The 26829-nt window shown below is 40.3% G+C and overlaps 1 protein-coding gene and 1 non-coding gene across 2 annotated transcripts in view; both read right to left on the minus strand.

Moving 5' to 3' along the window:
- Positions 1 to 20750: 20750 nt before the first annotated feature.
- Fam171b (family with sequence similarity 171 member B) overlaps positions 20751 to 26829 on the minus strand; it is a 54534-nt gene continuing 48455 nt past the window's right edge. The window contains exons 6-8 of the mRNA XM_051184373.1: positions 25899 to 26015; positions 23241 to 23364; positions 20751 to 22464 (exon numbers count right to left, since the gene is read on the minus strand). Coding sequence (XP_051040330.1) covers positions 21117 to 22464; positions 23241 to 23364; positions 25899 to 26015 — 1589 coding nt within the window. The 3' untranslated portion in view covers positions 20751 to 21116. The remainder of the gene's footprint in view (positions 22465 to 23240; positions 23365 to 25898; positions 26016 to 26829) is intronic.
- Positions 26444 to 26524, minus strand: LOC127222915 (small nucleolar RNA SNORD60). Its single transcript, XR_007834595.1, has one exon. It is a non-coding gene; the product is annotated as a small nucleolar RNA SNORD60 (small nucleolar RNA).

The raw sequence follows: 26829 nt of genomic DNA on the forward strand, positions 1-26829 counted from the left end.
TGAATGTTTATAACCATTTGGTCTATAATGTCATTAAATCCACTGTTTCCATGTTGATCTAATTGTTTTTTAAAGATACTGGTCTGCTTTATCTATGCATTGTAGGGAGCCGTCCCTGCATTCTCCATTACAAGATGGCGCCTGCATCCGGCTGGCATTGAGAGTAAACAAGTCAGTGCGCAGGTGCAGGGTGATTTTCCCTCCCTTGGCCTCTGCCTCTCCCATGGCGTCATATGGGCTGATGGGCTGCAGCCAATCAGGAGGTGACACGTCCGAGGCGAAGGCTGTAAACCTATATAAGGGTTGGGTTTTGGATGTTTGGCGTCTCCGCTCTGTAAGCTTATGCTCTCCCTCTCAAGATGCATTAAAGCTTTACTGCAGAAGGATCCTGAGTGTGCCGCATCGTTCTTTAAGATCCCCGGAGTTCGCGAACCATGGAGCATGCTTATCTATGTCTGCTAGCACCTTCGCTATAAACGATCAAGAGAGCGGGAGCCCTCTGTGCTTAACCAGCGCTTTGACCGGGGTGACCCCATCCGTTCCACCTGGTCCCGCACCTAAGGTGTTTCCCATCATACTCACTTATCTACGTGAGACTTATCGATGGGGGAAATGCCAATTTATCTACACCGGACTTGCTTTCACTTTAACACCAACACAAGCACTCCTGTCCTGGGCGATCGCAACGAAGGCACAAGCAGCAAGCTAATACTACTATCACCAGTAAAACAAATAACAGGGCGTACAAACCTGGATGCAAGACAATACCAGAAGCGAACATCACAAAAGGAAGGGAACTTACTGGTACCGCCGCTCCGTGTGTTGAGTTCTGAATCCTCTTCGGCCCCTCACTCGGTCCCGGGTTTCGGCACCAGATGTGGCGCGCCCAGCCCGACCCCCAGGACAGACGGCAACCACACGAGGATTCTTCTCAGATCACACTTTATTGGAGCACTTCTTGGTTGAAGGGAGAGCTGAAGGTGAGGGGCCCCGGGGAGGAAAAAGCAGCTGCTTATATATGCTACTAGGCAATGGGTCGCAATCTCATAGGCTCAGAGGACCTCGCCACAGCATTGGAGCCACGGGATTGGCTAGGGAACGAGCAAGCGCACCGGAGTACTACCATCAGGCAGGCATATGCCCAAATAAGGTAAGGCACCAAGGGTGCAAGAAGGAGGAAGTTCGCCATCTTGTAATGGCGTTCTGCTGGCGGCTGCCCACAGTTCCCCCTTTTTATTTTAATATGAGCAGAGCAATGAAAGATGGTCTTATTCCCGTTCATGTCCTCACCTCATGGTGTGAAGACCGATCAAGGGACGCTGTAATCATAGATGGCACACCTTCTCCTGTGCAATGGAACCTTTACTTTGTTCCTGGGAGGTGCAAAGGCTGTGTCTTCCGAATCTCTCACGTGCCTTCCCCAGTGCAATGGGGTGATATTATTCCCCAGGGGGTGCAAAGGCCACGTAGAGAGGTCCTATCTTCTCTTTAGGGGAGGAGCAAGCAATCTTGACCCACACCAACCCTAGTGCAATGAGCCTTACAAGGCTCTAGGGGTGCAATGGCTGTGGGTTAGAGGTATTATTCCTTAAGGGCTGTAAGCCAAGCCTGTGGAGACACTCCAGAATCCAAGGCCATAAGGGCCCGTGCAACTAATTTTCGATCCCTTGCATGCTGGGCCCTGAGTCTACAAATGAGCCAGAGACAAAACAGCACACAGCCATAAGAGAAATGTCAAACATCCCCACCCCCACCCATTCCTTAAAGTGGGAAAAAGCTGAAGCAATCCAGGACAAAAATCCTCCTGCGAAGGAAAGGTCCACTCTGGTGGCATTAATCTTCACGATCTCTTGTCTTAGCTGTTGAACCAATTCATCAAACTCTTCTGACCACTTTCCTGCTAGATACTGGGACAGATTTCGAGATAATTCAGCAGCATGGGAAACATTATGGAAAGGCACACTAGTTATACACAATCCAGGATATTTCCATTCACAACCTAATTGAGCTAATTGCCAAAGTGTATCCACTTGTTCTTGCACCAAATCTATCCTTTGATTAAGAATCATGATGCCTCCTCTTAATTTACCATTGATTTCAGTTTTAAGGACACATAACATTAACTCTTTATTTGGATCGAATCTCCACACTTGTGCCATTTCTAGGGCTTTCTCAACTTTGCTAATGGCTTCCTTTGCTGCTGGAGTCAATTGCCGGGAAGAATTGATATCAGGATTTCCCTCTAAGGTTTTAAATAATGGAAGTAACTCAGCTCTTGGTAATCGCAAAAACCCTCGTAACCAATTAATATCACCTGACCCTAGCTTGTGTGTGGGCTCTATCCGTAACATGGGATCTGAAATCTAAATATTGCCCCGTGGAAAGACAGGTTTTCGATATCTCAAACCAATCTGCCGGTGTCATGGCTTGAGAAGCTAATCTGCTTAATAACGCCCGAGTATAGTTGGCGTTCACTCCATATGTTCTTGTGGCTTCAACCAGATCTTTTAACTATTTATATGGTATAGGGTCATGATACCGCTGTCCCTGAGCATCCTGAAAAACCGGGAAAGCAGCAGCTAATTGTGATCTGGCACGGGGAGTGAGGAAATGAAAATCCTTGGCTGAGCTTCTGCGATAAGGCGGTGGAGGTGCAGAGGACGGCGCTTCCGCAATGCATTATTGAAAATGAGTTATTGGTGTCTTCAAATAATTTTGTATTTCTGTAAATTTTTCCATGCAGCTCTGTCAATATTTGTGGTGTAGTAAATACACAAATGTTCACAACACATTTATAAATATTGACTTATAGTCAATGACATTAATGTTGTTACATAGTTACTAATTTGAAGACTATCTTGTCTGATACACTCCCAGACAATCCTGCTACAATGATCTCTTGGATGCATCATATTTTTTGATTTTGTAGAAATAGTAAAGCATGGTGATCATTTTTAATTGAAGGCACTGTCTATCATTTAATTAGAGAATTTATTATTTTGCATTTAAAATAATGACTGATTTATACAGACTTCTTGTTGACATTTTAGCTTGTTTACTTGTTATTTTGGTTTTTATTTTTTTCTTATTTTACATACCCATACCAGTTCTCCCATCCTCCCATGAACCCCATGGACCCCCCATCTCATCTCCCATCCACTCCCCAGGGAGGTTGAAGCCTTCCAAGAGACGTGCTCAAAGTCTGTCAAATCATTTGGGGTAGGGCCTGGCCCTTCCCCGTGTCTCTAGGCTAAGGGAGTATTCCTCCATGGGGAATGGGCTCCTGAAGTCTGTCCTGCACTAGGGATACAATCTAGTTCCATTTTCAGAGGTACCATAGACTTCCCAGGCCTCCTAACTGAGACCCTCATAAAAGAGGTCTGGGTCAGTCTTATGCTGGTTTCCCAGCTATCAGTGTGGTGTCCACGAGCTCCCCCTTGTTCAGGTCAGCTGTTTCTGTGGGTTTCTCCAGCCTGGTCTTGACCCCTTTGCTCATCACTTCTCCCTCTCTGCAACTGAATTCCAGGAGCTCAGTGTTTAGCTGTGGGTGTCTGCTTCCGCTTCCATCAGCTACTGGATGAGGGCTCTAAGATGGCATATAAGGTAGTCATCAATCTCATCAAGGGCATTTAAGGTAGCCTCTCCACTACTTTTTAGATTGTTAGTTGGGGTCATCCTTGTAGGTCTCTGGTCATTTTCTTTTCTTTTTTTTTTTTTTATGCATATAGAGTATTTTTTATTTAATTTTATATAACAAAGTCCAATTAAATGAAAACAAACATTTATACACAATATTTGGGAATTTGGGTGTCGTTCTTTCCAAACTAATTCCTGCTGGTAAGGGGCACTGTCTTGGGGGATTCGAAGAAGATTCAGATATCCTAGCTGTAGTCTGTAGGGCTGTTTTGTCCAGCTGTTTGGAATGTAGGATCAGCTTGTACTCTGTTTCAGGCGGTCTGGTGTGATCAAACCACATTAGTCTGGAAGGAATCCACATCTTTTCATTTTCTGTGGAAACAAAAATAGAAATACTTTTCCCCAGTAACTTGTTCTTCAACTTAAATTTTGGAGTCAAAGCGTTTTTTTTTTATTATTATTTTACATGTCGATCCCAGTTCCCTCTCCCTCCCTCCCTCCCTCCCCCCAAGCCCTCCCTCCCTCTTTCCCTCCCTTTTGCCCTCTCTACCCTCTCCCATGCACTCTAAACACCCGCCCCTCCCAACCCCCCACCACAATACAATATGTAGGGGAATGCCATCCAGTTGGGGTCATGTAGATCTGACAGGTCCTGTGAAGTAGGGACTAGGGCTTCTCTCCTATCTCTAGAATAAGGCAGTTATCCCTCCATGGGGGATATGTTTGCAAAGTCCTTTTGTGCACCAGGGATACATCCTGGCTCCACTGTCTGAGGTCTCTTAGGCTGCTCAGACCTTCTGGCTGAGACCCATATTAAGGGGGGTCCGAGTCAGACCCCTGTTGGCTTCCCAGCTATCAGTCTAGTGGCCCTTAGCTCCTCCTTGTTCAGGTAAGCTGTCTCTATGTACTTCTACCGCATGGTCTTGTCCTCTCCATCTGCTTCTGGGTTCTAGTTTGACTCAGTGTTTATGTATGGGTGTTTGTTCCTGTTTTCAACAGGCATTAGTTGAGGACTCCATGGAGAAGTTAGTTGTTGATCTCACTCTCCAGGAAGGGCATTTATGATAGCCTTTCCACGGAAGCTGAGATTGTTAGTTGGGAGCAGTCTTGTAGTTCCCTCGACCTTTCTTTGTGTTCAACTTTATCTTCAAACCAATATTGGCTCCCTCTTTTATGTTCTCTCTCTCTGTCTCTGCCTCTCTCTCTCTCTTTCCTATTTTCCATTCCTAACCAGGCTCAATCCTCCTGGTCGCACATGCCTTCCTCTCCTCCCTCTCATTTTCTCCTACTTCTCTCTCCATTAGCTGTCCTCCCCCACTATAACTGAGGTCTGGGGGACTTGTCCCTTCCTAGTTCTGTGAGGGACTTTATATGAATCTCTTAGAATACAACTTGTATCCTAGTTCCTCTGGTGATGTGAATTATAGGCTGGTGATCATTTGATCTAGGTCTAAAATCCATATATGAGTGAGTACATACTGTGTTCCTCTTTTTGTGACTGGGTTACCTCATTCAGGATGGTTTCTTCAAGTGCCATCCACTTCCCTGCGAATTTCAAGATACCATTATTTTTTTCTGCAGAGTAGTATTCCATTGTGTAGATGTGCCACATCTTCATTAACCATTCTTCAATTGAAGGGCATCTAGGTTGCTTCCAGGTTCTTGCTATTACAAATAGTGCTGCTATGAACATAGTTGAACAGATGTCTTTGTTGCATTGATGTGAATCCTTTGGGTATATGCCTAAGAGGGGGATTGCCGGGTCCTGTGGTAAACTAATTCCCATTTTCCTGAGGAACCGCCATACTGATCTCCAAAGTGGCTGTATGAGTTTGCACTCCCACCAGCAGTGGAGGAGTGTTCCACTTTCTCCACATCCTCTCCAACATAAGTCATCACTGGTGTTTCTAATTTTAGCCATTCTGGCAGGGGTAAGATGGTATCTCAAAGTTGTTTTGATTTGCATTTCCCTGATAGCTAAGGATGTGGAGCATTTTCTTAAGTGTCTTTCAGCCTTTTTGATTTCCTCCATTGAGAATTCTTTCTTCAGTTCTGTACCCCCATTTTTTAATAGGGTTATTTGGTGTTTTGTTGACTAGTTTCTTGAGTTCTTTGTATATTTTGGAGATCAGCCCTTTGTCGGATATAGGATTAGTGAAAATCTTTTCCCAGTCAGTGGGCTGCCGTTTGGTCTTGTCAACTGTGTCCTTTGCCTTACAGAAGCTTCTAAGTTTGAAGAGGTCCCATTTATTAATTGTTTCTTTCAGTGTCTGTGCCCCTGGAGTTATGTTCAAGAAGCGGTCTCCTATACCAATTTGTTCAAGGGTACCTCCGACTTTCACTTCTAAGAGGTTCAATGTGGCTGGATTGATGTTGAGGTCTTTGATCCATTTGGACTTGAGTTTTGTGCATGGCTACAGACATGGGTCTATCTGCAGTCTTCTACACACCCTCATCCAATTGTGCCAGCACCATTTGTTGAAGATGCTGTCTTTGCCCCATTGTATAATTTTAGCTGTTTTGTCGAAAATCAGGTGTTCATAGGTGCGTGGATTAATATCAGGATTTTCAATTCGATTCCATTGGTCTACCTGTCTATTTTTATGCCAATACCAGGCTGTTTTCAGAACTATAGCTCTGTAGTAGAGCTTAAAGTCAGGAATGGTGATGCCTCCTGATGTTCTTTCATTGTATAGGGTTGTTTTGGCTATCCTGGGTCTTTTGTTTTTCCATATAAAGTTGATTATTATCCTTTCAAGGTCGGTGAAGAATTGTGGTGGGATTTTAATGGGGATTGCATTGAATCTGTAGATTGCTTTTGGTAAGATTGCCATTTTTACTATGTTTATCCTACCTATCCAAGAGCATGGGAGGTCTTTCCATTTTCTGGTATCTTCTTTAATTTCTTTCTTTAGAGTCACAAAGTTCTTATTATATAGATCTTTTACTTGTTTGGTAAGCGTTACACCAAGATACTTTATGTTGCTTGTGGCTATTGTAAAGGGTGATGTTTCTTTGATTTCTTTCTCTGCCTCTTTGTCGTCTAAAAAAAATAGGGCTACTGATTTTTTTGAGTTTATCTTGTATCCTGCTAGTTTGCTGAAGGTGTTTATCAGCTGTAGGAGTTCCCTGGTAGAGTTTATTGGGTCGCTTATGTAAACTATCATATCATCTGCAAATAGAGACAGTTTGACTTCTTCCTTTCCAATTTGGATGCCCTTGATCTCCTTTTGTTGTCTTATAGCATTAGCTAGAACTTCTAGTACGATATTGAAGAGATATGGAGAGAGAGGACAGCCTTGTCTTGTTCCTGATTTTAGAGGAATTGGCTTAAGTTTCTCTCCATTCAGTTTGATGTTGGCAGTTGGTTTGCTGTATATTGCTCTTATTATGTTTAGGTATGTTCCTGTTATCCCTGACCTCTCTAATACCTTTATCATGAAAGGGTGTTGAATTTTATCGAAGGCTTTTTCTGCATCTAGGGAAATAATCATATGGTTTTTCTTTTTCCGTTTGTTTATATGGTGGATCACGTTGATAGATTTTCGCATGTTAAACCATCCCTGCAATCCAGGTATGAAGCCTACTTGATCATGGTGGATGATTTCTCTGATGTATTTTTGAATTCGGTTTGCCATTATTTTATTGAGTATTTTTGCATCGATGTTCATCAGGGATATTGGTCTGTAGTTTTCTTTCTTAGTTGTGTCTTTGTGAGGTTTGGGTACCAAAGTTATTGCGGCCTCATAAAAAGAGATTGGCAATAAACCTTCTGTTTCTATCTTGTGGAACAGTTTGAGGAGTAGTGGTATTAGTTCTTCCTTGAATGTCTGGTAGAATTCTGCACTGAATCCATCTGGCCCTGGACTTTTTTTCGTTGGAAGGCTTTCGATGACTGCTTCTATTTCATTGCAGGTTATAGGTCTATTTAAGTTGTTTGTCTGTTCTTGATTTAATTTTGGTAAGTGATAGTTATCCAGAAACTTGTCCATTTCCTTTGAATTTTCAATTTTTGTGGAATGCAGATTTTCAAAGTATGACCTGAAAATTGTCTGGATTTCCTCTGTGTCTGTTGTTATGTTCCCCATTTCGTTTCTGATTTTGTTAATTTGCATGTTCTGTCTCTGCTTTTTCGTTAATTTGGATAAAGGTTTATCAATCTTGTTGATTTTCTCAAAAAACCAACTCTTTGTTGCATTGATTTTTTGTATTGTTTTCCTGGTTTCTATTTTGTTGATTTCAGCCCTCAAGTTGATTATTTCCTGGCGTCTGCTCCTGCGGGGTGAATTCACTTCTCTCTGTTCTAAGGTTTTCAGTTGCGCTGTTAATTCATTTATGTGACTATCCTCTGTTTTCTTCATATGGGCACTTAGTGCAATGAACTTCCCTCGTAGCACTGCTTTCAAGGTGTCCCATAAGTTCGGGTATGTTGTATCCTCATTCTCGTTGAATATTAGAAAGTCTTTAATTTCTTTCTTTATTTCTTCTTTGACCCAGGAGTGGTGCAATTGCACATTGTTAAGTTTCCATGAGTTTGCAGGTTTTCTGCTATTTGTATTGTTGTTGAATTCCAATTTTAAAGCATGGTGGTCCGATAAGATACAGGGGACTATTTCTATTCTCTTGTATCTGTTGAGGTTTGTTAAGTCTCCTAGTATGTGGTCGATTTTAGAGAAGGTTCCATGTGGAGCAGAGAAGAAGGTATATTCTTTTGTCTTTGGATGGAATGTTCTATAGATGTCTGTTAGCCCCAGTTGAGACATAACTTCTGTTAATTCTTTTGTTTCTTTGTTGAGTTTCTGATTTGTGGTCCTGTCTAGTGTTGAGAGTGGTGTATTGAAGTCTCCCACTATAAGTGTGTGAGGTTTTATATGAGCTTTGAGTTTTAGTAGTGTTTCTTTTACGAATGTGGGTGGCTTTGTATTAGGGGCATAGATGTTCAGAATTGAGACTTTGTGTTGATGGATTTCTCCTGAGATGAATATGAAATGACCATCTTCATCTCTTTTGACTAGTTTTGGTTTGAAGTCTAGCTTGTTAGATATTAGGATAGCTACGCCTGCTTGCTTCTTATTTCCATTTGATTGGAAAATCTTTTCCCAACCCTTTACCCTGAGGTAATGTCTATCTTTGGAGCTAAGATGTGTTTCTTGTATGCAGCAGAAGGATGGATTCTGTCTTCGTATCCATTCTGTTAATCTGTGTCTTTTTATAGGTGAGTTAAGACCATTAATGTTGAGGGTGAGTAAGGACCATTGATTGTTGATGGTTGTTTGATTTAGGTTTGTTGTTGGCAGTGGTATTGTGAATATATTTGTTCTGCTTCACCCTAGGTTTCTGGTGTAGTTGGATTATCTGTTGCCTACATTTTTGTGGGCGTAGTTACCTTCCTTGGGTTGGAATTTTCCTTCCAATACTTTCTGTAGGGCTGGATTTGTAGATACATATTGGGAAAATCTGGTTTTGTCATTGAATATCTTGTTTTCTCCATCTATATTGACTGAGAGTTTTGCTGGATATAGTAGCCTAGGCTGGCATCCGTGTTCTCTTAATACTTTTAGAACATCTATCCAGGACCTTCTGGCCTTGAGGGTTTCCATGGAGAAGTCAGGTGTAATTTTGATAGGTCTGCCTTTATATGTTACCTGTCCGTTTTCCTTCGCTGCTCTTAATATTCTTTCTTTATTCTGTATGCTAGGTGTTTTGATTATTATATGTCGAGGGGTCTTTTTTCTTTGGTCCAGCCTATTTGGGGTTCGGTATGCTTCTTGTACTTTCATGGGCATGTCCTTCTTCAGATTTGGAAAGTTTTCCTCGATGATTTTGTTGAATATGTTTTCAGCACCTTTGAGCTGGGCTTCCTCACCTTCCTCTATGCCTATTATTCTTAGGTTTGGCCTTTTCATGGTGTCCCACATTTCCTGGATATTGTGTGTTAAGGATTTGTTGGATTTATGGTTTTCTTTGGTCGATGAATCTATTTCTTCTAGTTTATCTTCTGCGCCTGAGATTCTCTCTTCCATCTCTTGAATTCTATTGGTTATGCTTGTGTCCGTGGTTTCCGATTTTTTGCCCAGCTTTTCAATTTCCAGCTTTCCTTCCATTTGTGTTGCCTTTATTTTCTCAATTTCGGTTTTCAAATCTTGAACCGTTTCCTTCACCTGGTTAATTGTTTTTTCTTGGCTTTCTGTACTTTCCTTAAGGAATTTGTTCATTTCTTCCACTTTTTTGTTTGTTTTTTCCTCTATTTCTTTAAGGGATTTTCTCATATCTTCTTTGAGGGCCTCTATCATTTTTATGATGGTGATTTTTAAGTCGTACCCTTCTGCTTCCTCTGCTTTGTTGTTGTGTTCCATTCTAGTTGGTGTAGATTCCCTAGATTCTGGTGGTGTCATGTTTGTCTTTCTGTTGTTAGGTGTTCTCTTGTATTGCCTTCTTCCCATAGTTTCTTCCTGTAGGTGTTGGTGGTGTCTCTTCCCCTCTCTCTATGGTCCTTCCCAGATGGGCTTATGTGGATCAAAGATTCAATGTCTGTATCTCTGTGTGGTCCAAGCTCTCTAGGAGGCTTCTCTCTGGCCAATAGCCGGCAGAAGAGGATGAGGGCTGGACTGGAACTTGAGAAGGTTTTGCAGGGTAGTGGGATCTCACTGGAAACTGGCGCTCTCCAGCTGAGACCTCGTTCTTTGGCAGGGGCCCGGATTTGTGGGTCAAGGATCTTGCCTGCAGGAACTCCAAGTGGACCCGCAGAGATAGGCGGATCTCTGGGAGGGGCCTGGGACTCCAGCAGAGGACTGGAGGCGGGGTCAGGGACCAAGCCGGTGGAAATTACAGGTGGTCCCACGTGGATAGTCAGGTCTCCTTTGTTAGGAGTTGCTCTGAGAGGTCTCCGAAGTAGGGTGGACTGTTGGCTCCACCCTCTGTCCCAGTGCTCAACCAGAGCGGCAGGACTGTAGGTGGGGTAGGGCACAGGGTGGGGGGGGGTAGGCTGGAGGTTGGGATGGGTGGGGGTGTATCAGAGCTCCAAGGGTGCTCTCAAAGGGGACCGGAGACAGGAGCAGCAGGATCAGGGGCCAATCCAGGGAGTTCAGGCGGGGGAGGAGGGAAAAGAGGTTGAAGGGGACAGGCAGCCCCAATTGGGCCCAGACTCACCTCTGGCCAATAGCCGGCAAAAGAGGACGAGGGCTGGGCTGGAACTTGAGAAGGTTTTGCAGGGTAGTGGGATCTCACTGGAAACTCTCTGGTCATTTTCCTAGTGTGAGATTTCTCTTTAAACCTATAATGGCTCCCTCTATTATGGTATGTCTTTTCTTGTTCTTTTCTATTCTTCTCCTGACTCAATTTTCCTGCTCCCTCATATTCTCCTTTCCCCTTCTCTTTCTCCCAACCTTTCTCTCCCCCCCCCCCCCAAGCCTGCTCCCAATTTGCTCAGGAGATCTGTTCTCTTTTCCCTTTTGTAAGGGACCATGTATGTCTCTCTTAGAGTCCTCCTTGTTTCCTAGCTTCTCTGGCAGTGTGGCTTGTAGGCTGGTGATCCTTTGCTCTATGTCTAATGTCCATTTATGAGTAAGTACATACCATGTTCCTTTCTGTGACTGGGTTAGCTCACTCAGGATGGTTTCCTCTAGTTCCATCCATTTCCCTGCAAATTTCAAGATTCCATTGTGTTTTTCTGCTGAGTAGTACTCCATTGTGTAAATGTACCACATTTTCTCCATTCTTCAGTTGAGGAATATCTAGGTTGCTTCCAGGTTCTGGCTATTGCAAATAATGCTGTTATGAACATAGTTGAACAGATGTTCTTGTATGAATGTGCATCTTTTGGGTATATGCCTAAGAGTGGAATTACTTGACCTTGTGGTAGACTTATTTCCATTTTTCTGAGAAACCACCATACTGATTTTTAAAGTACAAGCTTGTGCTCCCACAAGCAGTGGAGGAGTGTTTTCCTTTCTCCACATCCTCTCCAGCATAAACTTGTTTGGTGTTTCTGATTTTAGCCATTCTGACGGGAGTAAGATGGTTTTGATTTTCATTTCCATGACGGCTAAGGATGTTGAGCAATTTCTTAAAGTGTCTTTCAGCCATTTTAGATTCCTCTATTGAGAATTCTCTATTTAGTTCTGTACCCCACTTTTTAATTGGATCATTGGTGTTTTGGTGACTAGTTTCTTGAATTCTTTGTTTATTTCGGAGATCAGCCCTCTATCAGATGTGAGGTTGGTGAAGAACTTTTCCCATTCTATGGGCTGCTTTTTTTGTCTTGTTGACTGTCTTTTGCCTTACAGAAGCTTCTTAGTTTGAGGAGGTCCCATTTATTAATTGTCGATCTTAGTGTCTGTGCTACTGGGTTTATGTTAAAGAAGTGGTCTCCTGTACCAATTTTCTAGAGTACCTCCAACTTTCTCTTGTAACAGATTCAGTGTGGTTGGATTTATGTTGAGGTCTTTGATGCATTTGGACTTAAGTTTTGTGAATGGCACGATAGATATGGATCTATCTGCAGTCGTCTTCATGCCAGCATCTGGTTATGCCAACACTATTTGTTGAAGATGCTTTCTCATTTTTTCATTGTATAATTTTACTTTGTCATTACTGATTATTTTGTAATTTTTATTTTCAACATTTCCATCTTTATGATTTGCTAAAATTTATAGTAAAATGTTTTGATGCCTTTGTTCTGATCTTTCATGCATATACTAGAGAAAAATTTTCCTTTAATCATAAGACATAACACACACTTATTCTATTTTAAGCAAATAATAGTTAAATTCAGGCACATGCAAAAATCTAGATTTTACTCCTTTCTCCAACATCTTTTATGCTCTTGATGTTACATATTACAGTCTTTTGTTTGTAAATTAACATTATTGGAACTATATTTTTAAAGGCTTTTGCTTTTAACTTTTGTAATAAAGAGATGGGTAACTTATTTCTGTGTTAGTCTGACTATGTGTTTATTTTAACCAGTGAGCTTTATATTTTCACATCTTATGTTGTTTCACTCAGAGAATCCCTTGATCATTCCTCTTGAGAAATATCTAATAGCAATGAGTTCCATCAGTTTTAGCTCATCTGGGAACACTTCTCTCATTTTAGGGGAGCAGCTTTTCTGGGTCAAGTAGTCCTTATAGTTGTAGGACTTACAAGCATTTGAATATATTGTCCCACTCCCCTATCAACGCACACGGATCTGTTGAGCAGCCCACTGATGGTACCATAGAAGCTCTTTGCTAGAGGTTATCATTTTTCTTCTATTACTATAAAAAAGTCTTTATCTTCTTTTGATAATTTATTTATAATTAATTATAGTATGTTGTTTCAGTGTTGCTTAAAATCCTTCTGTTAATCTAGGTGTCCATGTATCTCCCAATATTTGTGGATTTCCCACATAGTATTTCTTCAAATAGATTTCCCCTCCTCTTCCTCTCTTCCTTCTTTCCCTTCTTCCCTCTCCTTTCATTCTCCCTCTGTTCCTCTATATTTGCTCATACATTCAATGATATCACATCAGTCCTTTGCTTCTTCATTATTTTGTAATCCTTATCGTTAGTGCACTAACCTTAAACACACTGTATTTGATCTCACTAATTATCTCTTCTCCAAGATGCACTCTATTGGTGAAGGTTCTTACTGGATTTTTCAGTTCTTCTGTTTCCTTCTTCAGCTCTAGGATTTCAGTTTGGTTCTATTGTATTTCTTTACTAATCTCCAGTTTCATCATTCATTGTTATCCTGATCTTGAGTAGTCATCTATTGGTATTTTCTTGCTATTAACTGAAGTTTAATGTAATTACTGTGGATGGCTTTTCAAGAGCTTGTGGGCCTCCTTTTCCTTAGGAGTGGTTCCTGGGTCTTTAATTTCTTCTGGTGGTTCATGTTTGCTTAATCATCCATTACCTGCAAAACCTTGAATCTCAGCATTTGAAAATAAAAACACTTCTTCCAGTAATTACTAACTGGTTTTGTCAAGTCCTTGTCCTTTTTGGTCTCTGGGTTTATAGAAATGCCTCCAAGATTATGGTCAAGTAGGGCTGAAACCAAGTCATGGAGCTGCTACCATGTCCATATTTGGTCTGAATGTTATTACCAGGTGATGCCTTCCTAAGAGTGGAGCTCTATTGAGATGAGAGCTTGCATTAAGGTCTTCAGACGGCAGGCCAGCCACTACATATGCTAACTGATGTGGCTTCCTCTGAGTCCCTAGAACAGCTCCCACTAGGTTCCTGAGTAAGCCTCTGGGTAAGGAGTATTGACCCTTGTCCATAGATGAGATGTACTAGAACCAAATCATAAACCAAAGCAAGTTCCACAACTGAGACCATGGTCTGCAGCCCTGCCATTAGGAATCAGACAAGTATGTTTCTACCCTCTGGGTTTCTAAAAGAGGATTCATACAATGATCAGCCATTAACTAACAACAGTAGTAGCTGTCCTGGGTCTACACAAGACCCAGTATTAAAATAAGGATTGCCTGAGCAGTGGTGGCATACACCTATAATCCAAGTACTTGGGAAGCAGGTGAAGCTCTGTGAATTCAAAACCACCCTGATCTACAGAGCAAGTGCCAGGAGAGGCTCCAAAGCTATGCAGAGAAATCCTGTCTCAATAAATAAATAAATAAATCAAGGATGGGCAGTGCTCATGAGAGCCTATTATTTAATTCTGAAGTATGAGATATTGGTAGATTCTGGCAGGAGCACCACTGTCTTTAGCTTTACACCAACTGCTGATCCCACCAGGCTCCAAAGGATAGTTCCAGGGGATCACATAACAATATATATATATGGAAGATTTGTGGAGCGGAAAGTGTGGGGCTAGAGGAGACAATATGTATTGTATACATGTGTGAAATTGTCAAAAACAATATTTAAATATTAACAATGAAAATAGACCTTGAAAGTTTGGACTCTTAGCAGTGTTTTGCAGCCTCAAACCTATATCCCAAAGCTGCTATGAAGACTCTGACTTGAGGAGAGGTACTAAATTACTGCTGCTATAGCTGCAAGCAAGGAGGCTGTATCTGTGTGTGATGTGCACATATGTATGTCATACACCCATGGCTTGATGGGTTGCATGTGCGTGTGTGTGTGTGTGTGTGTGTGTGTGTGTGTGTGTGATAGCACAAATGTGTGTCTGGCATATGTACATGTCTCTGGGTACACATACAGACATCAAGGGAGCACATTGCATATCCTGTTTTATGATTTATCTTATTCAAGATAGGATCTCTTACTAAACCTGGGCCTAGGTGGCAGCCAGTGAGCACCTCTGATTTCTGTCCCCCACTACAGCAAGGGGTTGTGGGAACATGCCCCCAGCTTTTTATGTTAGTGCTGAGATTCAATATCAGATACCCATGCTTGTGCAGCAAACACTGCTACCACATAGACCATCTCTCCAGACAACAGGCACTCTTTTTCTGCCATCTTGCTGATAGCACTGACCCTACTTCTCAAAGCACTTTAGATGTTTCCATTGAACAAACTCCATCATCATGTACTCACTGGTCAATATTAAGTATATCATAAAGACGTTATTGGACGTTAAGGATATTAAAGCACAGTCCTCATCCATAAGGATCCTATGATCTTAGCAGAAAACATAAACAAAATATAAGTTATCAGTACAATGTAAGAACCTAGAACATCCCATACAGCGGGGCATACATAATTAACATGCCAGCTTTCTTTTCTTTACAAATGAATTGAGGTGCGTGTCTTGAGCAGATGGGGTTTTAGAAATTACCTGATTTACATTGAAATTGTTTTACAAAAATTAATTTTAATAGTATTAAATTTCACCTTGACTTCTAAAAAGAAAGAGGATGAGATAGGTATGTCTCAATAAGAAGAGGGACAAGTACAATTCTGTTGTAAATAATCTACAACTTACTCTTTGATTGTAAAGAAAAATAACAGACCACAAGCAGGAATATTTTTTGAGAAACAAGGGTTTAGAAAATTAGTATGTGTTTTTAGTAATCATTAGTATAAAACTGATTTTAAAATCTTATTAAAAATTAATTTGCCATTTTTATCATCACACAAAGAAAGCAAAATAAAAGACTAGGCAAGTAATTGTTTGTTCTACTCTTCCTTTGTTATTATAGCTGTAAGTGCTACCCAGTAAAAAGAAAGTCTTGAGTTACAACCTTCATCTGTTTCACCATTGACGTCTAACTTAACAGTCATTATTCAAATAAATAATATTTATTAAATAGTTCAAAATACATTATGTATTTAAATTATTTAAAGAATAAATAAAATAGTTAATAAATTATTCATTAAATTAAAACATAAAATTAGAGATGGACACTAAATGGGAAAAATGAGCAACAAGAAAAATCATAGAAGTGCACATTAACAATTGGATTTTTTTCCTATTTAATGAATACGACTATTTTAGAGGTTACCTAAGTTAGAAATTAAGGTTTCAGCCGGGCATTGGTGGCACACAACTTTAATCCCAGCATTTGGGAGGCAGAAGCAGGCAGATCTCTCTGAGTTCGAGGCTAGCTTGGTCTACAGAGCTAGTTCCATGATAACCTCCAAAACAAGGGGGGAAAAAAGGAAGAAAGAAGAAATTAAATTTTCAAAATGCATCTAATACAAAGTGTTAATTAGTGGAGATGAACTTGAGTATAAGTTTTTAACAAGCACTTTTTGTATATGACAGAGATATTTTTTCCAAGCTAAAACCTGGAAATATAAAATGAAAAGTATTCTGAGATGCTCTTTCACCTTTTCTAGTAGGCACAGTTGCCCTCTCAGTGCCACAGTTTTGAAAGGTTTTTTAATGAAGTCATCAAAGTATAACAAGCTTAGGGACTCCTGGGGCTGTAATTATCTGGTTTGTTTTGAATCCCTGTCTGTAGTTACTCTAGTATTTTAATAGGTCTACAAGGATTAGAAACAGTGAACATATGAATTATGAAACCGACTGCCAACCTAAACAAAAGAAGGAAAAGAGCCAACTCATAAAAAAATTGGGCTATCCCTACAAAATTATAAAATATTATTTATCAGTACATCCAGCTTAGCTATAAAGACCAAGAAAGGCAGGTTTCAACTAAGAAAGTTTCTGTCAGCAGATACTTCATCATTTGTTGTAGCTAGCAAAGAAGAGAGATGTGTCATTGCAATATTTTGAAGTATCACAGGTAATAAAAAAATGTGATCATTAAACATAGCTTTTCAGGAAGGAAAGTTATTTCCCCCTCCCAGAAATTTTCTATGCAATGTATATTAATGAATTTATATTAATGGCATGTGATTTTACCAACATATCTTACATTTAGCATTATAAACTGTTACTGAGTTCTTAGCTACTTTCCTGGCATTAAACTATAAAGATGTCTTTAAGAATCTGAATTCAATAAAATAAAAATATCAAGGGAAGAAAGAATCTTCATTTTGGTGGAGAGGTAAATCCAAGTCTCGTGTATACAGTAAAGCAGTTTCCCCTACCCTTCCCTTGGTGTGACAGCATACTCCTGAAAGTAAGCTATCTTGTCGTGTATCCTGACAAAGGACTCTATTAAAGATGCAGAGGAAAGGTGATAATTATGGAGTCAAGGTAAAGCAACACTGAGGCCCATTTTCATGATTTCCAATATGTAGTCGAGGAGGCAGGGCTCTGGTTGTCTGTTCCAACTAGTAAGTATTAAACTTTACTACATTAAAATATCCCTGTCTCTACCCAACCTCTTTTTCTGCAGCTCTTTGCAGTTCAAACATTCTTCCCCACACGATTTTTCTTTCAGAGTGTCTTGACCAGCTTGTGAATTCTCATTGCTTTGGCAGCTATACTTCCAGCCATGACTTAGAATCAAGTAGCCTTCGGTACCCAGGCCCTGACACAAATGCAGCCACCTCCTGGAAATTGCAGGGCTCCAGATGGAAGGTTCCAGCACAGTGCCAGTGGAGTCAGTGTGTCTGTAATACTGTGTGCCAAGCAACTTCAGAGCCCACCACCCAGTAGATGTACCTAGAAGTATGTTTGATCACATGATGCATACAAGGTATTGGGGAGGTCTAACATGGCATCCATGGCATCCAGGATAATTTCAAAACTATTCTAAAGTCCCCTGGCTACCACCTGCCTAAACCTAAGTAGTGTTCCAGTGGCTAAGTGAGGGATTTGGAGAGCTGAGTGTGAAGAACCTTTGCACTTTCACTTTGTCTTAGATCAAAAGCCCAAAGAGCGTCTTGAAAAGAGGTATGGGGGCTTTATGTCATTTTTTTTCCACTTAGAATTTAAAATATAACTTTAAAAATCGCCATGAAATTAATGAATCCCGTGCAATAGAAAACTATTCTCAGCTTCAATAGTAAAACTGGGAACATAAAAATAGTTATCAAGTTCATTATATACGTGGGGTTAATTTTACCTTGCGATATATATAATGAGCAAAAAATAATGATTACTTACTGAATATAACGTAAGGAGGTTTTGCTTGTTATTTGAAATTAAACCCTGCAACAAGGATGTATTTAGATTTATTTTATTATCCTTAAAGAATTGTTTGTAACATTTTACAAATCTTCAGACTGTTCAGGAAATACAAGAAATACAGTAACATCAATAAATATACCAAAACATGAGATTTCTCTGATGAAAGAATACAAAGAAGAAAAAAAGTAAGGAACGCCTGAGAACATGAGGGCAAGATGTCAGTCAACTCTAGATCCAAAGTGGAACCCAAGTCAGGACTGTATGATGTCAGCACACAACAATGAGTAACCCAAGCCATAGCAATTAAGATGTAGTTTTGAGCTTCACCTTTCTGGGAAGTTTAGAAAGACAATATTCGATCCCAAAGTGTCTATAACCCTATAATATATGAGGATAGCAGAGGATCCAAATACACAGAAAGTGGTCTGACAGTAATTGACAAAGCAAAGCAGGTTTCTTATTCCTCATTATTTGTGGTCTTTGTGGCATGCTGCAAACTATAAAAGGGCATGATCCCTATTCAACAGCAAAAAGTCATAAAAATTGATTTTATAAAGTTTCAAGGTCATATGTATTCAAAACAGCATACATCTGTGCATTAATAAATGAATCCATCGGTTAATTGGTGACTTTGCATTTGAGATATATCCAAACTATGTACAAAGGCTCCACAATTGTCAGCAATTTGTAGCCAAAACTCTCTAGTTTACATATGCAAAAGTCTGCATTGGCTTTCAATTTAAAATTTTAAGAAAGTAGTGAGTAGTGTTGGTTTCTCACTTGGGTTAAGAAAAAGTCGATGGCTTCAGCTTTTTAACAGGAAACTGTGAACAGTTCACAAATGAGAAGTCACATTCTTCTGATTAGAAAAGATAAATTGCCTAAATTCCCAATCAAAAACAGCACACGCAGTGCTTTTTTTTTTTTTTCTAAAAGTTATTTTTTGAAATTACAGTTCTACAAAAGCCCTTAGGATACATCATCTCATTTCCCTTAGACAAAAAAATGAGTGAAGTCACTGGCATACTTGGGCGATCTACCCATATGTTTATATGTGTATTTCATTGCCCAGTTGAGACATGGAACCTTTATAAAGGTGAAGATATACACTTAGTGTTAAGGAGATGCAGCACTTCACTAGATAGCTCCTACCCTCATTCCAATAGAAACAATTTATCAATATATTGTGGTTTCAAAAAACAGCACACAAAAGAAAACGTTACATGCAAATTCATTGTTCCAACGTGAAACACTAGGGCTATATAGTTTTTAATAACTGCACATCTGTTTAATTTGGCTAACGAAATGTACACTGAAGAGAGATGTTAGTTATCCTCCTAATGCAAGTCCAAGTCAAAGGCACTTCCACAGAGCACTAACTCCTTAAACTCATCCAAGTCATTCCATGCTATTTATGATCTATTTCTGTGTGAGGCCAATAAAGAGCCCCCCTCTAAATGTGAGCCTTGTCACTCTACCCCCAATAGCAAGCCTATGTGTTCCCCAAACACATATAAAGAGGAGTAATATACAAGAAACATAGGCAAAGGTCTTTGCATTCTTTGGGTTAAATTCACAAAGCCAGGAGAGTTCCAACAGATAAGGTATTTCAGAAGGGATTACAGGAGAAACTGGCTGAAGTCTATTGTCTCAGGGTGGGGTACTGCTGTATAACTATCTACAATTTTACAAAGTTGGGGTGTCTGTTTCAGTTTACTTAAACTTGTTTAGGTGGCTTGGATCTCCTCTGCTGCTCATGCATTGAACAGTAGGGGGTAAGAAGAATCATTTCTGCCCATCAAAAGGAAAGGGAGAGCTGCTGCACAAATGTGTCCTCGTGAAAACTTTTAGGTACAAGAGGATGGGTTGATTGGGTCAAAGAGGCCTTATTTGTAGAAGAGTTGGGGACACATCACTGAAAGCAGCACCTGAGTTCACATCGAGGGAAGGACAGGGATAATGCCTGAAACTGACAAGTGAGGCTGTATGGGCACAGGTGACAAGGAAGCTCCCTCTTGAAACCCTGAATGTTTTCCTCAAACATCTTTTCTAAAAGTGTCAACCTGAAGATGTGTAACTCATACCCTGGAGGGTCTTTGAATATCAAAATGTCCTTTCCTTTCCTGCCAAATTACATGGAATATTCATTGTCCTTATCTCCACAGTCTACACACTTTCATTTTTTTCTTTTTTGGCATCCACAAGAAATTATTGTGTTTTTAATCAAGTTTAATTGGGGTTATGACAAAAGAGTATTAAAAATAGATTTTAGCCTATATGGGTTAGTGAGCCTTAAAGCAAACCAGAGCCTCCTCTCACCTGGCAACTAAGGTCACTTCATCTGAAAATAAAATGACAATATCAGTGTTTTCATTTATCAAGAGTCTACATAATAATTCAACGCCTTATTTGCTCCATAAACCTATATCCCCAAATAACCAGAGTTGGGTCTCCTCTAATGAACAGGGGGCTTCCTGCCTGTGTCATAGGGGCACAGGATTTACTATGGTGCTGACAATCGATAAGCCATCAATCTTAAGAAAGAAAGTGTCATTTGGTCTTTAACGTCCGCCCCAACATTTATCAAGTTGTTTTTAAGCATAGGCAGGAAAAGACATCACAGTCACACTGCAGGGGGATGAGGCGCAGAGAAGACACCTGCTTTTAAGCTCCACGAGCCCAAGGCAGAGGCAAGATTTTAGAGAGTAGCTGTAGCACGTATTTCACTACTGGATTCTTAAGAGTCAGTGCCAATTGGCAAACTGAGCAACATTTTCAGATAACATCTTTACATTATTTTACATTCTGAAAATGTGGATATCTTCATCACTCAAAAGCAGATGAAAAGAACAGGCCAAAGAAAGCATTTACGGTTTTTTGAATTATATTTTACCATCTACTTTGCTTGAGATGTGCCTAAGGCCCGTGAGATTGCTCAGTCTCAGTTTCCCAAGAAGTTCATACTGCAATTTACAAGAAGCAAGAATACACCACCATGAAACGACAGAGAAACATGGCTCTCACGATTAGTTTAAGGGAATCAGTGGACGTTCCTCTCGTTTCTTCCAGATGTTAGTCTTGCTATCTCTTTTGGCTAGTGGTGGTGGTCTGCCTCTTTTTTTAGTGGGAGATGTGTTGGCTTCAAAATCTTCCACAGTGCTTTTCCTTCCCGGAGACTCTTCCCTAGGGCGCTCAATAATAACCCCACTGCCTCCATCTAAGATGTGCCTCAATGCAGGATCCTCAGGGGAGCAGACCGTGGTTCCGCTCTCACTGCTGCTCAGGTCTAAATCTTCCAGGTAAAGGATCTTGGGCTGATGCATGCTTTTGATGAACGTTTTCTCCCTCTCCAGCTTTCTGCTCGGATGGTGCTCATTCATATCCACCCCAGAATCTAGACTTGTATCATTGCTCTGGGTTCTCTTGCCTTTTTTCAAGTCTATAAAGGAGTGTCTCACTTGTGCCACAGGCTTTCCATCAAGAGACACAAACCATGCCCTGGGATGCGGAGAGGGTTTGCCTTTGGACAGCTCTAGGAGGGTCTGCTCTGAAATGCCTTGGAGTTCTGATGAAAAAGGGGTCATCACAACAGCTTCGTTTAGAGTTCCAGGAACAGACACGGACTCCAACAAGCTGTTGGAGTAGCGGCTCCAATCTGAAGTCTGGGATGGCAAACTCTGTTGACCTTCAAGTACAATGTCCTCTTCTCTGGCATCTGTGGCCTGAACGTGAGAATGCAACGGCATTTTGGGCAATGTTTGTGTAAAGTTCTCTCTATTAACTGGTTCCATCAATTGGCTGTAGACCAACTGTCCCTTTCGTGGCAAAGTGGCAGACTTAGCAGCATGTAACTGCTCTGGTGTGGAGAAAAGGTCTGAAGTCTGAAGAATGGCAATGGGCTGGCTGTAGATGTGCATAAGCTGCTCAGGAATGTGGGACCGCCCATACACCTCCTCACTTCCTGTAAGATACCTCTTTTCCTCTTGAGCGCCGCCTAACGATGGGGAGAGATTGTTGTTAATGTGCCTAGGTTGTTTGCTTCCTATACTTGGCTCCAAAGACTGTGTTGGATTTCTTGAGTAGTTATTGTGATTGACTGACAGAAAGGAAACATCTTCATTGTAGATTTTAAAATTGTCCCGAGTTTTCACCATGGAAATTCTTTCTTCTGCTTCCATCTTTGCGTTTTCCTTTTTTGGGGGGCTGTAGGATGAGGTTTGAGCATTAAATAATTGTGCCTTATCCTCGGCTTTCAATGCAACTTTGACTGAACTGATATGATTTATGTGTGTTGTTGATGTTGTCTGGTCTCTCTTGAGGATCTCAAGTTTAGTGATATTTCTTTCTCTTTTCTGTGGCGTTCCACACTTACCCCTAGAGTAGAAAAAAATAAATGAAAGATACTTAAAAGTTACAATCTATATGATTCACCAAAGAAAAATATACCAAAACATACAAATACAATTCTAATGTTGACATTAGGATACATTTGTTTTGATTTCCATTATACATATATTAAAGGATAAATGATTCTTTGCAATTTTTAAATTTTTATTTATGTGTATGGATGTGCATATCAGAGCCCCGAGAGCTGGAGTTACAGGCAAATATGAGTGCCTAGCACAGGACTCAGATTCTTTGGAATAGCATGTGTTTTTGTTTGTTTGTTTGTTTTAATAGATTCTTCTTGCATACAGTACACCCCACCACAGTTTCCCTCTCTCCACCCCCCCCCAGCTTCTCCCCACCTCACCTCCCGCCCAGATCTATTCCCTTTCAATTTCCCTCCCGCCTCCAAGAGACAACAACCAAACACAACAAAACACGATACAATAAGTCAAGGCAAAAGCCTTCATACAGAGGCTGGACAGGGCAACCCAACAGAGGAAAGGAATCCCAAGAGCAGACAAAAAGAAATAGAGGCACACCCATTCCCACTAGTAGGAGTTCCACAAAAACACCAAGCTAACAGACGTAACATATACACAGAGGACCTTTGAGGCCCCCCATGCTTGCTGCTTCAATAAAAGCAAGTATTTTTTAACCACTAAGCCCTTAATAATTTCTATAAATGAACTCTATAGTGCACAATATACTGAAGTTATACTATGATAACTCTGTCTATACACATAGATTAGTGCTGTTCTTACCTGCAATAACAGAGTAGCACAGCAAAAAATCCAATGATGATAACTATTGTTCCTCCTAATATGGCTGTAAGGAACACTGTGTGGTAGGCAGTTATGTCTTTGGAATCTTCATTTATACCTGAACCTGCATGATTCAATGTAAACACAGAAAAACAAATTACTTGGGATTAGACTCTTAGTTTTGTTTCATCCTAGATGAGTTGACTGAGTATGTATGCTGGTTTCTGTCGGTTTGCATCCTTCCTGTGGGTGAACTACAACTTTCATGTTCAGTGGGATTAATCAACTGACTTGCTTTGATCAATGAATTTGGAATACCTGAAATGAGGTTGCCTGACTATGGGGGACAGCTTTTTTCCAAAATACCACTTGCCTTCAGAAACTGAACCTTTTGCCTAATATTGCATCCTAGTTCATATCATGCATTCAGACCATTTAAAAGTATGTATTCAGTCTGTTTCCCTGATGTGTATTTAGCCTATTTAGTTTAACTTACCTTTAAGAAAGCAATGTAATCTCACTATGCTTTGGGATTCCTGCCTAATTAATTTTTTAAAAATAAACTGAATGCACGGCTTTAATTTCACATCATTTCCCCCTCTTTCCTTTGTGACTTTCCCATGATCCTGACCCAGAATAATATATATGCATTGTGGTATTCTTTTTTTTTTAAGAAACTAGTCAGTATGTTGAAAGCAACCTTAAAAAAAAACAAATATTTGCCATAAATATTGGAATTGACAAGTGGATGTAGGTTGATAGCATCTATTTGCAGTTTTGAGTGCTACTTGGGGGTCAGTAAATTCTTCCCTTGTAAATGCTGGTAAAAATAAGTAACTAAATAAGATAAGAAATTTCTAGTTCACTTTCCATACCACATTCTCTATGCTATTCAATAAATATAGAATAAAGCCCTTTGTTAGAAGCAGACAGAAGATACAAGGAGAGAAGTGTAGAATCCAGATTTGGGATCACTCTTGGTTTAAACTACTCCAAGAGGAAGAGCCTTTTTCTCTAATGTGGCATCAACACATGTGATTATGGCTTGGCCATCTTGCTAAGGCACTCTGACGTGGAAGAGTGTGTCCTAGAATGTCACTCTGCATTCGACCTGAGTTCTGAAATAAGAAAACACGTTGAGTTGAACCATGCCAAACCCAAGAGCAGAGAAATGAACTCCAAACACACATACTTAAACAGTAAATAAATAATACAGCACCTAAAATAGGTTGATGGCTGTGTAACAGCTCGCTCTTACAGAACTGGTATCTGGCTGCTGAACTACTGAGAAAACAAAACCCTAAAAAATGTGTGACCCTGGCTTCCAAGCCTTAAAGTGAACTGTGAAGAAAATTGTTCAAGGGAATTGTAATAGTGGAAACTCAAATTATGTGGGAGCAAAATAGAGAATGATGGGATTGTTATTTTAATTAAAGTGATGGCCAGGTCGACAAAATCCATCCAGCCTCTAGCATATGAAAAGATGTTTCTGGGTTCAGGAAGGTTTTGGGGTGTTTTGTTTTGTTTTTGTTTGGGAGTTGTTTGTTTGCTGTTTGTTGTTTTGTTTTGTTTCAGCTTTATCATCTCACTATGTAGCTCAGGCTGTCCTGAAATTCTCTGTATAGACCAGGCTGACCTCAAACTCATGGAGACCTGCCTGCCTCTACCTCCTGAGTGCTGGGAATAACAGTGTGCATCACTATGCCCAGTTCTATTCAGGAAAACTTAAGAGCTTGAATAAATAAATAACTTTTAAAATTTTTGATAAATTTACTAGATCTGATAAATGTGGGGCTTCCTTAGGTTCAGATTCCTCACATAATTTGATACCATGTTAAGTATTTTGTGGTAGAACTGCATGGATCAACCCTAGTGAAGAATCCTAGATGTGTGGCCACCAGCTTCCAGCCACCATCTGTTCAAACTGTCAGATCAATAACCATCCTGTACACCATCTATCTGATCTTTCAAAACAATCTGGAGACAATGTTATCCAACAGCCTCTCCTCTAAAGTCCTCCAGAGTCTTCTTCCTCAGAAAGATCAAGCAGGGTGAGAGGAGAGGCTGGAAAGGATGAGAGTCAGTGATGGCCACCTGGTGAAGAGTTGACCAAACTCTGGTCAGGTGTCTGGAACTGTAGAGATGTCTGGCTTTTCCAGGATCCTGTAAACTACACACATATTCTTCACCTTTAAAAAAAATTACTCAAAACGTCCCTGTTTCTTATAGCCAGAGGCTCTAACTCTGCTGGGTAGAATTTATTCATGAAAACAGAAACTTAGAAAACACTGAACAGCCAGGCAGCAGTGGAGCACAACTTTAATCCCAGCACTCAAGAAGCAGAGATAGGTGAATCTCTGTGAGTTTGAGAACAGCTAGGGCTGTGACACAAAGAAACCCTGTCTTGAAAAAAAAAAAAAAGAAAGAAAGAAAGAAAAGAAAATACTGGAACAAACTGCAGTCTTCATAGATTCACTAGTAAGAGAGTTTATGGAGCTTAATCTTTTGGTTGTGTGTACAAGAAAAAGGGGAGAGGGGTGTCCACTTTCATTCACCTGTACATGGCCTTGCTTGGCCTAAGCTAAGCCAACCGATGTCATCTCCAGCATGCTTATGTGCATTATTCTTTAAAATTACTTTGTTTCATTTTTACAGTACCTCTAGCTCCTGGGAATGGAGTAGCTATCCAGTAGCCCAAATGTGGTGCATCATATGTCCAAATCAAATGACTGTTATGCGCCTTGACTACTCCCCAGCCATGATGCACCCAAGCACCTAAAACGTGGTGAGTGAAAAACAGTTAGGTATAATTCTAAATCTTAGAGCTAAGGTATAAAAACAGAGTTTTCTGATAGTCACATAAAGAATTCAGAACATTTCAGAAATTATAAATAACATGATAGTAAATATCAAGGATAATAAATACTAAGTTTTATATCATACTCAATATAATATATGCATAATAACATAATGTGAGTGAGTTGTCATGACTAAAGAAGATAATAATAAAGAAGATAAGACTAAAAATCTAATTGAAAGGCTAAAGTTCTTGAATCCCAGAGTCTAGTCTCTAACATCAGACAGGTAACAAGAGAGGAATAAATCCCAATTCATCAACAGGTAGTTATTTGTCATTTGTCCTGAGACTGTGATTAAACACATACAGAATATGTTTTTTGGCCTTATCACTTTTTTTTGTCCAAGAGCTGCATCCATGAATGAGGCAGACTTCACATGCAGTTTTCATCTGAGGTGTCAGAACTTAAACCAGTTCAACACAGGCATGGTGCCATAACTGGGAAGCAAGCTCTGATCTGTTCTTCTTTACCATGGAGAACGGAGTCGGGAGATCCAGGAGGAAATTATTACATGACCAGAGTAGAACCCAGACCACTGCAGCACCTGTAACTAGGTAAGCTTGGAGTTGATGGGCCTCCTCAAGTCCCATTTGGGAACCAGTGTCTTCTCACTAAAGGTACCTCATCCATCCCACACAAGGCATACACAGCCTCACACTCAATTTTGAAAAGCTCAAACTGTCTCTTAACTTTAAAAAAGGTTGTCTATTACAATGACGTTTTGTCATCTA

The sequence above is a fragment of the Phodopus roborovskii genome, unplaced genomic scaffold (genome assembly GCF_943737965.1).
Source record: "Phodopus roborovskii unplaced genomic scaffold, PHOROB, whole genome shotgun sequence".
Taxonomy (NCBI): domain Eukaryota; kingdom Metazoa; phylum Chordata; class Mammalia; order Rodentia; family Cricetidae; genus Phodopus; species Phodopus roborovskii.